The 15,195-nt window shown below is 36.6% G+C and overlaps 1 protein-coding gene across 1 annotated transcript in view; it reads right to left on the bottom strand.

Annotated features, from left to right (window-relative positions):
• SLC26A7 (solute carrier family 26 member 7) overlaps nucleotides 1-15,195 on the bottom strand; it is an 82,592-nt gene that overhangs the window by 53,752 nt on the left and 13,645 nt on the right. The window contains exon 2 of the mRNA XM_021388733.1: nucleotides 6,417-6,711. Within this exon, the coding sequence (XP_021244408.1) occupies nucleotides 6,417-6,606 (190 nt within the window). The 5' untranslated portion in view covers nucleotides 6,607-6,711. The remainder of the gene's footprint in view (nucleotides 1-6,416; nucleotides 6,712-15,195) is intronic.

Genomic DNA, 15,195 nt, shown 5'->3' with positions numbered 1-15,195 from the left:
CAAATCATTTATGAACTGCATGGATTCTCCAATGCATTCTCTAGGAAACTTTTCTGGTTCTGTTGCCAAATGTGCTTATTCAATTTCATCTACACATGCTATTTGTATGACAGATGTATATTTGCAAGACAGATCTGCTCCTTAATAAAATGATTAGCTCCAGTTATTCTGCTCAGAGTATATTTACATCTACATTTATGGTCAGAACCTGGATAAAAAAAGCCAACAAAAAACACCCCCCACAAAAACAAACAACAAAAAAGACCACTAAAAAAAAACACACACACACACACAAAAAAATCAACCCAGAAACCATCACCCTTGAGAAGATACAGCTGAAGCTCCTCCATGGAAAGCTAAAAAAACTTTTTGGCATCATGCCTTCCAAAACACTGGGCAACAATTCTGGAATGCATGAAGGCAGTATAGTCCATTTTTTTAAACAACAAGGTCTCCAGCCAGTGTTTAAGAATTAGTTGTTCAGCAACAAGTCCAACTCAAGATTAAATTAACTTTAATTAAAAAATACAAACCACGCCAATCCTCAGTGAATTATTATTGGACTTGAAGAATGAAAATGTTGGCAGGAATAACAATACTGATTTCATCAGATGCCATCTACATATTTCACTTTTAGAAGAAATATGCCTCAAGGGCCTCCACACCCCGTCCCCCGCAAAAAAACACGGCTCACTAAAACCAAATTGAGCCAAAGCATTTCTTTCTTGTGATAGGTCATAAGAAAGCCAGCTACTGTATAACACTACATACAAATTCTGAATTAAGTGTATCAATATGCTAGCTGACTATAGAATATATATTTAAAAAATCTGATAAAAATGAAAGTCCAAATCTTATAACCACGTACTTCCAGATGTATAACTTTTGAGTATATGCAGTACATGCAGATGAGTACAACTTTATTTCAAAAAAAATATCATGTTTATGACTTCAGCCAAATATCAAGATCTTAGCAAGATAAAGATGAAATGAGAAATATGGTAAGAGTTTGTGGGATTTTTTCTGTTGGTTTTTATTTATTTTAGAAAAGCACTTAGTTAATCAATAGATATATCTCAATTTAAGAATTCCCTTTTTTTTTTGAGCAGCAGGTATCACAAGGCACAAACCTTGTGAAGGAATCTCCTTGTGCAGTATGTTCTGATTCTTATAACTGGCAAACTTGTAATTTGCTACATCAATGAATGAAATAACGTGATAAAGACATACATCATATCCTGATATTTTAACTGTTTTTAGATTTAAAGTTTAAACATATTAATGCTATTTTACAGTCATTTGTTTATGTGCTGCAGTTGACTTTAAATGTCTCTCAACTCTTGTATTTACCCATCTGATAAGGAACACAGTCATTCACCTTTTCAGCTTTCAACTGATATGTGTAAGCCACTTAAATCTGCTCCTAAATACAATCTTTATTTTTCTGATCCTCCCCCTATCCTTTTCTTTTCCTACACAGCTTGAAGTTACCTTCCACAAACACAAGCAACCAGAATTGTATATTTCAGATAAAGATGTATCGTCATCACCTTCTTTTCAGCTTTTGATTTCCCTAATACTTTTTGTGTCAAGTAAGCTAATAATTTTCCAGTAGTTGATAAAAACTATCCCTAACTGTGAGCATCAGTACATTTATCTTTAGACTGTATAAATCTGAAGCAAAACCTAGAGCCTTACCTCTGAAACAGGTAGTAGGATCAATCCCTCTCCTATCCATTATTGTTACACATGCAAATATTAATTTATTCCCATTAAAGGGAAATACACCTTTATTGCTTGCATTGGTCCAGTCTCTTATCCTCAATGCAGACATGTAGCTGGGATGCAACACTACACCTGCTACTATCGAATCAGAATACTATTCCAAATTTGACAGAATCATTAAAGAGTAAGGCATCTTCAGTTGTTAATCAGAACACTTAATTTTCACATTATATGATGTCCTAACCAAAGTACTGTGATTTACATTTCAGACACAAATATGTCCCCTAATTATATAGAGAACTGACATACCTAAGTTACGTATACTAATATACATATTCAAACAAACTGTAACTATGAACTCAGCTGCATGACTGGCAGTAAATTTGCATTGTCTTTTTCTGACAAACTCAGATTAACATTTTTGCAGACCATGGAAGTCAGAGAAGCTTACTGAGGGGTTGCAGCATTGCCTACATGGCTTCTAGATGACAGTCTGTGTAGACAGTATTGAAAACACGATATAATACAGTACATGATAGCAACACAAAGGCAAAAACTGAGATGGGTATGTAATTGCATAATTCAAATACTGAAAGAAGCCACAAAGGTATTTGTTTGACAAGATAAGACCAGATGAAGGATAGGAAAATGGATTAATCAGAGACAGACCAACAGCTTGGTAATGAATAAATGATGCCAGGAAAGATCACCTGTGAAAGGCCTTGAAAGTAAAGATGAATTACTTGCTTAGTGCAATAAAAAGTTACCACAGACTGTGAAAATGAGCTAAGCAGGTGCATTCTGAACAGATATGTATGGGCTATAGTACATGTTCAGGAGGCTACAGAAAGCACGATGACAGGTTTATGAGATTTAGCTCCATGAAAAGACTACACCATAATGCATCTTAATATTATCATGCAAGAAAACTCAGAAAAATTCAGATATGGTTTGATCAAAATACACTTTCTGTCCAAGTAGATGAAATCCAGGTTACATGAAAAAAACACAAGCAATATTCTGGTGTTAGTATGTCGGGTTAATGGATGAGATATAGGAAAGAAAAAAAAGATCTTAAACTTTTTTTAAACACAGTTTATTACCCACAATGCCATAGTTATAATGGCTGGGAAAACATCTCACCTGAATCCTGCATTGTCTATGCTTACATCTGAGCCAGTCTCCTGTTACACTTATCTAATCTAATCAATATAATCTTCTCAGTATTATCAATTACCCTCAACAAAGTAGATGCCTGGATTCATAGGAATCACAGCTGGGGTGGGTTGGCTCTGGCCAGCAGCTAAACATCCCCAGCCTCCTGTTTGCTCCCTTGAAGGACAGGAGAGAGAATCAGAAAATCAAAAGTGAGAAAACTTCCAGGACATGATAAAGACAGTTTAATAAGTGAAGAAAAGAGAGAACTAACCAAAAACATACAAAGCTATATAAAAGCAATTGTTTGCTACCTCCCAGAAGATCAAACACCCTAACTTCCACTAACCCTTACAACTAGATCTCCACTGACTTCTGAGGAATGCAAGAACAGCTTCCTGACAACTACAATGCAGAACATTTGTTTTATTTACACAATTTCATTTTGGAAAGAAAAAAACATGTTAGGAACTTGTGAATCATCTACATGGAGACAGTAATTGTACTTGTGTGTATGGGAGAGGAACAACAAATGAAACAGAAAGAAAACTCTTCCTATTTTAAAATCATCCTCGTGTTGATGGAGTATTAATGAGTTTTAAAAGGGAAATGAACCGTTAGTCTGAGAAGCAAATGGAGGATTTATTTGTTAATTAACACATTTGTTTCTCTAGTCTATCAAAAATAGATTTTTCAGAAACACAGACAAATTAGTTAGTAATTACCAAAACATGAAAACTCAAATTTCTTAACTATCTGTGAAAGCACACAGCAAGCTTCAAGATGGGAGACAATGTTCATTATAGATTCTAAGGTTACTTTTCAGCCTTAGGTACCAGAGTAAGAATAATGATTCTATGTTTGAAAAATGAGGTGTTGAGAAGTGTGTTATTAAATTATAGTTTTGTGCTCTTGAACTAATGAAGCCTAGTTTCTTTTATTGGTTTACACCTAAGGTTGACTGGCTTTGCAGTCTGAGACAGTGCAAGCTTCAGCTGAATATTTTCAGTAATTAGGGCATTTGAAGTTTCCATTATCACTTTTTGAAACTCATAGGGTATATTTTAACTGTCCATATAATTTATAGAAATATGATTAATATCATACCCCTTTTCTCTCTCCTCTGTTGAATTAGCAAAAAGCTCTAATATTAAAGGACATGCATAGAGACTGTACAAGTATTGTTTCAATAGGTAAATAGCAGTGAATTCTGGGGCCCATTAATTAAGATTAACTTGGCATTTTTAGCAGGCAATAAAAAAACTACAGGAACATGCAGAGAAGGACTGCTTGTTTTCAGCAATGACTTGGTGTGAGCCCTCATTCTTCAGAAATGCCAAGCAGCACATCGTGGTAATCCCATTATTTTCCTTCCCATCTTTCTACCTCCCTCTGTCTTGCCTCCCCTACATCAGAATTTGATCTGTTGGATACATGGGATGTTATTGATAAGTGTGTTCTGACCACTTGGTTGAACGTGACTTAATTTGATAACGATTGTATTTTAATTGGACAGAGAATTTGATTGGAGAGAGTATGCATAACACTTCACGCCTTCTAAAGGTCTGCACATAGAAGTAAAGACAACTAAATATTCAGGTAGCGTGCCTTTCTCGTACACTGTTCCTAGGCTCTGCCCCACAGGACATAGTTTCTAGCTTGTGTGTGTCATGATGGAACACATCTAATCCTAAATTAAGCAGAATGTGAGCTCAAGTAATTTAACTTTCAAGTACCTGATTTGGGTACTGGGTTTAAAGGCATATGTCACACTTAGATATCAAGATTTTTGACCATGAAAATCACTAAATGAGTGACAGTAGCTCTATAAAATGTTGCCCAAAATAAAAAGTGACATAAGAACAACTATTCTGAACTACTCTATACGTCACTCCCTGAAAACACTGGATGATGGTAATTGGAAGGCTTACAGCACCAGGAAAAGAGCTAATGCAGCAAGTTCTAGAGAAGTAAGCTGGGTTCAAGTTACACCACAAACATGATAAAAAGTGTTTTGGTATCTAGCCCATCTCCTTTTCCATAACCTAAAAGCCTTCTAAAACCTGAAGAAGCAGTGAGGAGAAAGAAAGGAAATAGGTCAGTAGGAGGAAAGAGTTTCAATACACTCATTTAGAAAAAGTGTAAGATTATTACTAGATTTCATACAAATTATATAGAAAAGCAGTATTTTCTATCTTCATTAGATCTTCTCAAATGTATCTGTCACATTAAATTATTTTTTAGTACAAGAGTCAAACAAGAAAGTTCTATCTAAAACTACTAGCATTATAGAACTGCTGTTAACTTCATATTTTTGATGAATTTCAACATACTGTTTTAAAAGTTTAAATTACAATTATAGTAAAGGCACTTTACAGTGTTATAGTATTAAGGTTCTTAAAGTTCAGTCATGCCAATGCAGATGTTACTAATTACCTTGGAAGCACAAACACTTACACAAGCCAGTTGTTTTCAGCTGCAGAATAATTCAATTAAAATAGTGCTTATAATTTAACATCATAAATGATAGTTAAGCATAGCCAATATGGGGAATTGTTAAGAAATAGCATATATATGTATAGTTTACGTAAGGGAAGGGATTTAAATTTATCTGAGGCAGACAAGCAGCTGGGATTATCTGAGACAAGTACAAAATATTGCCTAAAGAAGTGACATTACAGAAGACATATCAAAAACAGACCAAAGCATTTATTTCCCAATTGCAACCACTTTGGAGACTCAAGATTGCTGGGACCTTTGTTTTCTGCAGGTTATTCTGCAGAGTTTTGTTTCTAGGAGCTTTTTCTTTTCCTTTTTTTATTTTTATTGTTTATGTTTATGATGCCAAATAGAGTCTAGTTCCACCTCACTTTGTACTGCTGCTTGGCAAGAGACGAGATAGGTAATGTAATACAGCACTAAATCAACACAGAAGCAGAAATATGCAAGCTGTGTATGCACACACTCTCTCCATGGGTCATGTCTCTGACAGAAGTGCCCTTTTAGTACAGAACACTGTTATCTTTTACTGTTGTGCACTGGCCTTCCATAGGTAATAGTGTAGTCTCAATGATTACTCCTGAAGAGATTTTCTTAAAATGCAGACATCATGTAGATACATTATAATGTAGTTACCATGTAGATACATTTTATTTTTCACATAAAATAGGGAAATGTGGTCACACAATTGATAAAATCTTATATGTAATCATATGCTGTGTGAATAGAGTTATGCTTTCTCATTTCTTGTATTAAGTCTGAAAAGTTGTCAAAGGGATGGGATATACAGTAAGTTTTGGTTCACAGAAATCTATTCAAATAACACCATGTATTTCCATCTGCATTTGTATACACATAAGAGTTAAGATTTTTTCTTATATTTTTATTTAGATCAAATCAACTTTTGATAGATAAGTATATAAGTTGTCTTAACCGAAGTTTTAAGATAATATGAACAGGAGGAGGGTATAAAAGAAAACCAGACATATCCAGCAGGATTGGATTTCAAGATATGGGTCTCAGAAGTGTAACTGTACCTTGAGTCACCTGCTGGATGGCCAGCATCATCCCAGACACCACATCAGGAACCAGATTTTCCTTCCAGTCATAGACGGGCACCCACTCCAAGATGGGCAGCCGCCTCACGCACCACTCCTTGATATCTTCACAGCGAACAGCCTGGATCTTCCCCCATACTGCACTCCTTTTCCTCTCTGTCCCCGTCATCCCTGAAACCCCCAAAAGTTCCTTGGGCAGAAGAACGGGTGGCTGAGAAACCGCTCTGATCTGGGTTGTTCTCCAGGTTTCTTCTGAGAATTTGTGGTTCCCAGACTACAGGAAAAAAATAAAAAAATAAAAAAAAAAACACAACAACACAGAAGCAGTCACATTTTCTGCAGCTGTGCTCTCACTATGCTCAATAAAAGCACTTACTAAATGCCATAATCATACAAATAGCCACGTAAAGCACTCAGAGCAAAGCTCACATTTTCAGCTCGTCTCCTCTCCTGTCAGTTTGTGGCTCTCCCCCGTCACCTCCCGCTTTATATTTGGGCAGCGCTGTGCTGTTGGCCTCAGTCCAGCGGGAACGTGAGGCACAGCGGGGCGAGCACGCGCCAGGGGCTACGTGGTGCCGGGAGAGGTGCCAGACCTGGGGACATCTCAGGGCCACTGCAGGGTCACGCCAGAGCCAGTGCTGCACTGAGGTCAGGGATCGGGCTCAGCTCCATCAGCCCTGCTGCCTCTACGGGGCAGAACAGAGCTCAGTTCACCACGTAACTTTTGGAAGAGTAATAACTTCCTGCACAGAGCATACACGTACAAGTGTCAAGATGCTTAAATGCTTCCTTCCATATGGAACAAGGGCACAGGGGATCTACAGTATCTGTACCTCTAGATGCCAAAAAAACCTCTCAGATCAAAATGTAAGATCTGTTACCCTTGTGAAAGTGCCCTCCCAAACACTATTCCAGAGTAAGCAATAAAAATAAATACATTGTTAAATATTTTAGTTGTATTCATATAAATTAATTTACATTTTAATGTTTAGATTAAGATGAACAAAACTGAAGCATCATCCATTCATAATTTTGATATTCAGCTCAAAACACTCATTTCAAATGGGATCTCAATTCTCATCTCAGATAAAAGCCATTTCATAGTCCCTGAGACCATAGAAAAACGTTAGAAGAAATTTAAAGTGGCAAATCAAAATATTTAAATTTCATTTTTAGACTATTAACTCAATCTCCCAATATTCTGAAACCTAACTCAATTTTTTTACTGCCAGCATTGGTGGTTCTGAAACAAAGCTCCAATTTTGCAAATATTTAATTATACATTTAACTTTTCAGAGTTAATCTGAGCTTAATATAACTTCATTAGTCTCCTGAATATTACCAAAATGGTTTCTTATAACGTATGTTACATCTTTTTTTTATGCTCCACTTCCATTTTTCTTATTCTGAATATTATTACATCTCCCATATTGTATCAGTACAGATCACAGATAACAGGTGTTTTTTTTCTAACATGTAAAAGCTTTGTTTGGTTAGTTCATGCTTTTGTGTTACAAAACTGTATTACCAAAAATATAACATAAAATATTCAAAAAAAAAAAAAAAAAAAAAAGCTTTGTGGCTACTCAATGTAGAACCTTAAAATGAATTCTACGAATTTTGAAAAGAAATGGAGGCAATCACAAACTTTTTAAAAAAGCACAACCTGTATTCAAATAAAAAAGAAAAAACGAGAGAGAGAGAAAAAGCACAAGGGCAAACGCACCACAAATCATTCTACCATGTCACTCATGTGGTGTGCGCTCTTCTATCACTCAAAAGTGGAAAAAACTGGTTTACCAAAATACAAAAAGATTGCTTTTGCCAAAGCTTCCATGTAGGAATATTCTAGTGTACCTATTATTTGTCCTGCTCATCCTATAAACATGTACATCCTTTAAAGAGCAAACAAAACACCCACAACTCGTTTATTTTACTGTGTTCATGGCAATAAACTTCCAGATATCAACTTTTGTTTTTCGCCTGCTTATAGCTTAAAACTACAATTACCAGACTTAAAAATTGAAGCTTTTATAATTGTCAAGTGTTTCACAGCACAGACCTTTGCGTATTTTCAAATGACCAGAAGGGGACAGGAATCCTTCTAGCTACAGTGCCAAGAACTTCTGCTTGCCAAGAACTGTTTGGTTCTGATTAAACGTTCAGTACCGCCAATTGTAAGAGCATTTACTAAACAAAAATGCATGTAAATACATTTCTACACATAGATATGCATGTACAAAATATAAGTACTGATGTAAGATGGACTAATCCTAACCTAATAAAAATCATGGCTCACTAGGAGCTATGAATGAGTATTCTGGAACAGTCAGAAAAAAACACATTATGAAAGCAAAGATTCATGATTAAACACACAAGAATATAAACCCCAGTCTTTGGGCTTCTCATGTCAAATGCTGAAACTGTTTGAGAGTCTGTAATTGAGATTTTCCCACCTGGTATTTGCAGAGTCAGTAAATTTGGACAGTTTTGTCAATCCCAGATTGATATCTGAACTCCTAGGATGAGCCGTGTCAACAGACTTTTGCTCACCTTCAATAACAAGGGATGGTTTCTCTCTCTGTGGCTGCGTGCATGCATGAATGCAAGCATCTTACAGCTAATGCTTGAAAATAAGCACTGCTAGTTGGACACAGACAGAATTGCACACGCAAAGTCCTTGGGATGTCCATGCCAGTGTGGCGTTTGTGTGGAAATTTGATTTTACTCCAGCAACTGCTTTGACGAGTAAAAGACAGATTGAAGTATCATTAAATCTGAAGTTGATCAACATCATCACCAGTCATGGAAAACATTGTTCCTCACTGTAACTTTGAAATTAATTAAGTGTTCATACCAACGACACAAAGCGATACATCATTTACAACAGCCCAGACAAAGAAATCAAATTTTTTAAGGGAGGGCAGATGCACAGGTGCACAAAATAGAAATCTCTTTACTACAAAGTAGTGCAACCATAAGGAATCATCAACAAACTCTTTTGTTCTTTTGTCAAACACAACAGTACCCTAACTGAGACACACACCATACCATACCAAACAAACACTGTCACACCAGGTGGCTGTCATTAACCTATAAACCTGCGATCTATAAGCCCCTAAAATACACAAACGTGTCATTCTTCAAACTGCATTACAATGTCTACCAGGACTGTGAGAGCCTCTCCTCCTGAAACAGGTGCATAAAACAGTTTTATGGAATACTAACGGATAAGCATGAGAAATCCTTCACTTTATGCATTTAAGTCAGTGTGTTCACACAGACATTTGTAAGGTTGGATTGCTTACAATTAGCTCTTTTGATGGTCTTCAATAGCTAACACCTATTTTCAAGTGACTAGACACTTGTTTTTCTGGAAAATACATGGTACCATTATTCTAACAATGGACATATATACAATACTAAAAAGGTAACTACATAAGTTGACATTTAGAATAAAGATAATATAAAAGGGAAAAAATATTGCACTACACATTTGGTGGGCTTCTCATAGTTGGTTTAAAATAGATTCAGTGAAAAATGGTGTACATTCTCTGTGAGGACAACCTGCATTTTCATCATTCCTTGGGTATTTACATGCATGATGGATACATAGAGATAGGAGGTTTTATTTTCTGGCTCTGACCTCAAAGGATGAAAAAAATCTAACCTAAAAAAAAAAAGAGAGAGAAATTCAGGCATCCCATGTCATATGGAAGCAGGCTTTGTAGGAAATCACTTAACTTTTGCACAATAATTGCTTTTAGTCATCACGTAAACTAGCAGGAAAATTCAATAACTATTAATATGTTTACATGTCCTTCAGAAGTTAAATGAAGCTCTTTGTACCTTAGTGTTATGATGGAAATGATGTGGTGACTTGCTCTTTTTAACTTTTCTCAGGAAGACAGATCACTCACTGAATATCTGCAAACAGCCAACCCTAATCCGACTGGACTTTGGACTAACCAAACCTATGCTCCTGCTGATTAACATCACTTGTTCCCTAAGAACATCCTGTGCATCCAAGTCACTTCCCCATTGTCTCTCATCTACCATCACTGGGCAAGGGAAAGTACACGCTGTGAGTAATCAAAAACATATATTGAGGTCTCCTCATCTTTTCTTCAGCAGTGAACGAAATTTCCATTCATTCTTGTCCTCTACCCTGATTTCTACGATCTAGTTTTAATACTGCTAACTTTCTGTCATATTCAGACAAAAATGGCCAAAGCATTCAGAGGGTGCCAGGTGAAAGACTTAAGAATAAAAGATGGGTATAAATATTGGGTATACGAACAATGTTTCATTAAGAAAGCTGGCTAAAATTCCAAGAGAAATAATATTAAAAACTTCCAAGAATGTTTGACAACATTGAGAATGCCAGTCATATTTAAAATAAACAGTGGTATGTATGAACTTAGACCATTTGAACAACAACTATTATACGATAGAAGCTATTGAAGTGGCTGGGAGGAGGGTGCTGAAAAACAGAACAAGACTAAAGCAGTGGAAAAAATCCGTACCTTCAGAAATGCATTCCTGGATTTTGAGCATTAATTAAAAAAATAATAATAATAATAACCAGCAAGTTATCAATCATTTGTTACATAAAACATTAAACTGGGTCGCAGAAGCTGCATTCCTTTAAGTATTCTAATCATTTACCGTTGAAATTTAAGAAACTTCACCTCTAATATTTTGGTGTCAAAACAACATATACTTCACAAAGTCCAAAGCTTCCCAATGTATCTTTCAAAATCAGACGTAATGCTTTTATTTGGTGCTAAGTTTAAGAATACTCCTGATTTCAAACACTTAAATGTGGATATTGATTGAAAAAGATTAGATCCTAGCCCTTCACAGAAGACACTAAGCCAAAACTCGATCCCTTCATCATGCAGCACACTCAGGAGACACCGTGGCTTGACACACTGTGATGAACCGGAGTTATTACAAGATAAAGGCGAACCTCCAGGCAGCACAGAAGTCGGGTCCTGACCCACACGGCTTGGGCTCAGCTTTCGGATCTTGTCTGGAAATGGGTTTTCAGCGCTCTCTAATTACGCCGTGCTATACAAAGCTGTGTGAAGCAACACTGACATCCAGTGGCTTTCCTCAGTATTTTTCTTTCCCAAGTTCAAGTGACTTCTTTTCACTTCAAACTATGCTGGCTGGCTGTGAGCAGAGGCTCACTGGCTTCAAGTTCTAGCCTTGACCTCCAGAGAATGAGGTTCAAAACCTCTACTCACTACAAATCTTCTTCCATTTAAGATCACTGGATGCTGAGCTTTTAAACTTTTCGAAGAAGTATCCACCTCTGCATCTGAGATTTGTCCTGGGTCCTGGCCTACCCATGGCTGTGGGACATCAAGGCACTGATGCGCTGGGAAGATCAAATCCAACCTCCCGTGACAGGGCCTGCTGGAACTGGGGTGCAGCAGCCTTGACAGCTAGATAAGCAGCAGATAGGCCTAAAATGTAACTGTTCATATGGTACAACACACTGTTCCCAAGCCTTCAAAGGACTCATACATCCAGCTACTTTTTACCTGAGTAAATATAATGTTCTCATTAACTACAGAACATTTGTGCTCACTGACTTAGAAGAGAATTATTTGGGAACTATCATGAAACAAGCATTCCTGAAGAATCTGATCTCCAGCTATCTTTAGAGTCAGACTCATTTAGGAGGCGAAGGACCTCCGTAGGCCAGCTAATCAAAATACTTCTTCAAATATGGGATAATTGCGATGTCAGATCAAGTTGCTCAGATCAATTTGCTCAGGACCTTGTTCAGCAGTGTTCTGAAAACTTCCAAGGATGGATATTTTTTAATGCTTAACCCCTTGCTGCATTTTGTGTTGACTTTTATATCAACTGACAGCATAGGTCGATTCTAAGCCTTCAGACACAAAATGTTTATTTAAGAACAAACTTCACTTTCAGTCTTGGAAACTCAGTAATGTGTTACTAAGAAAGGCCGCACCCAGTCCCACAGCCACGAGAGCCTGTGGGCATGCTAAAACCAGGAAAACCTTAACCGCCAGCAGAATCATGAGCAAACAGATCAACAAAATGAATTTCACAGAAGAGGAAAAGAATACTGAAATATCCCATTTTTTGCAGCCTTCTTTCAAAAGTAAATTTTTGTTCTGATAGTGTTACAGAGATAAGTTACTGCTGTCTGAACAATCAACAATACTTTACCTCCAGATGCTTCAGCACATGAAATTCCTTATTTTGCATCCCATGATAATTTTATCATATTCCTTTTTCTCTGTGTGAAAGCCTATGAATGCTTAATTTCTACCTACCTTATTACACACTGTGCCACTGCTACTCATTTTACAGAGGTATGATTCAGTGCAAGTGTTAGTTACAAAAACTGGCAGCTTTAGAGTCCATGGGCTTTATTCATTGGGTTAATTTTGTCCAACTGAAATAGAAACTCAATCACTTAACTGAAGAAACTGTTTATTTATAAAGCAGCATATTAATCCAGAGCTGTAGGCTGTCATTATATAAATCACAATTGTAATAGATTTTATAACTTATGACAGAAAATATGGCCATTCAAAAAGGAAAGGCTATAAAGAATAGTAATTAAAATTTAGTTTAATCAAGCAGCTAACATCTTATTGCCCTCTGAGACAGTGAGCCAATGGAATTACAAAGTGGCAACCAAATGAATTCCCTGAAACTAAGGAACAGCTAAAACAATTCCTGAAAAAGATCTAAAAGTAATAACACATTCATGAAATCCTTGGTTTTCTCATGGCAATTCAAAGTGTCTTAAAATGTATTTTATGAAACTACTATCTTGTAATCTGCATACTTTACAAAAATGTTCCACATGAACAATGTACAGTTCACATTAATTTTTTAAAAATTGTTTCATTTTCAAGCATGAGCCCAAAAACACTTGAATGCTTTCCATTCCATAACCTGTTTGCTAAATAGACTTAAAAATGGTCATCAATTACACATGAAAACACAACATATTTATACTCTGCTATCCTAGTGGCCAAGAAGTTAGAGAGAAGACAAAAACTGCTGTTAATAATATTCTGTAACATCAGTATTTACTGATTCTAAATATAAACCGTAAAGATATATATATTCATAAGAATATTATTCTAAAAATTTTAGCTACTAAAGAGGACAGTAGCCTCAGAAAATTAATACAGCAAAGAGTTGTTACAAATATCTTCCTTCAATAAAAAATCTTAGCCTTGTTTGTGGCTTAGACTAGACACGCATAAAATAACTAGGTTTGACATGAAGTATTTTAAACTACTCCATAGACGTGTCCACAGCTATCAAAAAATTATAAATGCTAATGGTTAAGACATAAGTCAGAGTAAGCCACCAGGTGTACCTGCCAACTGCTGAGAAGTCGGGAACTTTGCTGCTACCTCTCCAGCACTTTCTTCCCAAGTGCTGGGAACAAAACCAGTGCAGACTCTGAGCAGTCACCCAGCACACAGTGACTCTGCGTGCCAGGTCCTTAACAAGCCATGACTTATTCAAGGTCTACATCCAGACAACTCCATTTACTTTATTCTAAATTTCCACTATTCAGATGTATATTCCCTCATTCCAAATTTTAAATTTGCTTTGAAAATACAGAATAAATGAGATGAGAACACAACCAAATGCAACTGCTTACCCATTTTATGCCACTGGGTACCTGTTATACGACCAAGTATGTGAGAAAGACTTGCACGGCCTAGACACTACTATTTGTGCATTTATGCTCCAGTTTTCAGTGTCCTATATTTACTACAGAAAAATCTATTCTAGATCACCTTGAGCAATGCATACTGTCCTTGTACCTCTGCCTCATGTGTTTATTAAGATCTAATTCTGTTCACTTATTATGTGAATACCAAAGATTGCATATATGAATCATAAAATGATATAATAATAGAATGGCTTAAGTTAGAGAATGAAGAAATGCTTGTTTTGCTGCTTTCTTAAGTATCTGCTGCTTCTCAGATTAGACAATTTAAAATTAGACACAGTTCTTTCCTGGAACGGACAAAACAGTTTTGTAATCAAGTTAGTAATCTATGGTTAAAATTGCTACAGCTATATCTTAGGTGCAATATGGTGCCCTTAGTAGGTAGGTGTAACACTAGACTCTGTCCTAGCTGAGACTAGCCAAAACTCTGAGTGAAAAGGACGGAGAGCGGAATTAAAAATAAATACGTAAACAAATAAAGAAAAATAGGACTCTTCTTGGGAACTAAGCTACAGCACATACATAGTACGTATAGCTTTTCCCAGGTGTATGAAAATGGCAGCAATCAGAGAATGGAGAACAGCTGGGAAGGATCACAAAATCACAGGATCACAGGAGTTGGAAGGAACCTCTAGAGATCATCCACTCCAAGCCAGTGCCAAAGCAATTCCCTACAACAGGTTGCACAGGTAGGCATCCAGATGGATCTTCAATATCTCCAGAGAAGGAGACTCCATAACCTCTCTGGGCAGCCTGTTCCAGTGCTCTGTCACCCTCACTGTAAATAAATTCTTTTTTGTATTTGTGTGGAACTTTCCACTTTCCAGTTTTTTGGCTGCTGCTCTTTGTTCTATCACAAAACACCACTGAAAAGAGTCTGGCCTCATCCAATTGCCCACCACACTTTAGATATTTATAAGCATTGATTAACACCTCTCCGTCTTCTCCAGGCTGAACGTATCCAGGTCTCTCAGCCTTTCCTCACATGGGAGATGAGGAAGCCCCTCCAAG

Source organism: Numida meleagris, chromosome 2, assembly GCF_002078875.1.
Source record: "Numida meleagris isolate 19003 breed g44 Domestic line chromosome 2, NumMel1.0, whole genome shotgun sequence".
Lineage (NCBI taxonomy): Eukaryota > Metazoa > Chordata > Aves > Galliformes > Numididae > Numida > Numida meleagris.
The sequence above is the reverse complement of the archived record's forward strand: the minus strand, read 5'-3'. Positions and strand labels throughout refer to the sequence as shown.